The following is a 996-nucleotide window of genomic DNA, read 5'->3' as shown; positions in this document are numbered from 1 at the left end:
TAACCTTAGATGAATAAACAAAATTATTAAAATAACTTCGCACCTTTAAATCCGTTGAAAATTAATTTTAAAGATCTCTTTAGAGCGAACATATGTGGAAATACAATTGGATCATTATCGTTGGAGGAGAAGATTGGATTTGACAGATTATTATTATTACTAAATTTATTATGGTAGGACCAGTTCTACTCGGGCAAGTTGACCATCATAAATTAATCGTAAAAAAACAATAAATATGTATTGTATAATTTTCTGGACCATCAAAACAGAACATTAATAATGGCCAGGTTTTATGGATTTGAATATAAAAACGGAACTGTCAAAGGAAGTCTTTTATTTATCATAAATTTAAATGTTACACATCTTGTTGCTTCTGAGTGGATCAATGGAGTATCCTGGCGCAGTGGGTGATGATGGTGCAGCCGCGGCGGTAGGGGTTGGCCTTCCCGCTCCTCTGGCAGTTGTAGTAGGAGTTGCCGCGGCGGTCGCAGGGGACGCGGTTCCGCATCAGGGCAGCATAGCTTATGAATTTGGGCCGACGGCCGCCGGCGTAGCCGTAGAGGAATCTCCGGGTGTCCTCCTCTCCCTCTACGTCCATCTCGTCGTCGTCCTCTTCCTCGCCGCCGCACTCGCCCGTGAACGCGTCGCACGTGCGCGTGGCGGCCGCGTCGCCGATGCGGGCAAGGCCGACGCCGGAGTCAACGGAGGCGACTGATGCCAGGTGGCCCGCGGATGACACGGCGGCCGCGGCCAGGAGGAGGAGGAGGAGGAAGGGGAGGCGAAGGTGAAGAGCCATGCGGGTCGCGGAACGTACGCGGCGGTCGGTGGCGGGATTTGATCTAGAGGGGCGCGCAGTGAATTTGTAGGTTGGCCGTAGCTTTCCCTTCCGGTGGAGGGAGGGAGAGGAGGAGGAAGAGGAGGAGAAGAAGAAGAATATGGAGGGGAAACGGGCGGTGAAGGTGGATTTCAAAGACGCATTGGATGGCGAACGTCTCA

General features: G+C 50.8%; 1 protein-coding gene across 1 annotated transcript; it reads right to left on the bottom strand.

Annotated features, from left to right (window-relative positions):
• Positions 1-379: 379 nt before the first annotated feature.
• LOC121993705 (protein RALF-like 22) lies at positions 380-996 on the bottom strand. The gene has a single exon (XM_042548051.1). It carries the CDS (start codon positions 794-796, stop codon positions 383-385), a length of 414 nt encoding a protein of 137 aa, XP_042403985.1. The 5' UTR covers positions 797-996; the 3' UTR covers positions 380-382.

This window comes from Zingiber officinale, chromosome 6A (assembly GCF_018446385.1).
Source record: "Zingiber officinale cultivar Zhangliang chromosome 6A, Zo_v1.1, whole genome shotgun sequence".
In the NCBI taxonomy this organism is placed as follows: Eukaryota; Viridiplantae; Streptophyta; class Magnoliopsida; order Zingiberales; family Zingiberaceae; genus Zingiber; species Zingiber officinale.
The sequence above is the reverse complement of the archived record's forward strand: the minus strand, read 5'-3'. Positions and strand labels throughout refer to the sequence as shown.

Coding starts and splice junctions, on each gene's coding strand:
- LOC121993705 (XM_042548051.1), bottom strand. CDS start 796: ATGGCTCTTCACCTTCGCCTCCCCTTCCTCCTCCTCCTCCTCCTGGCC.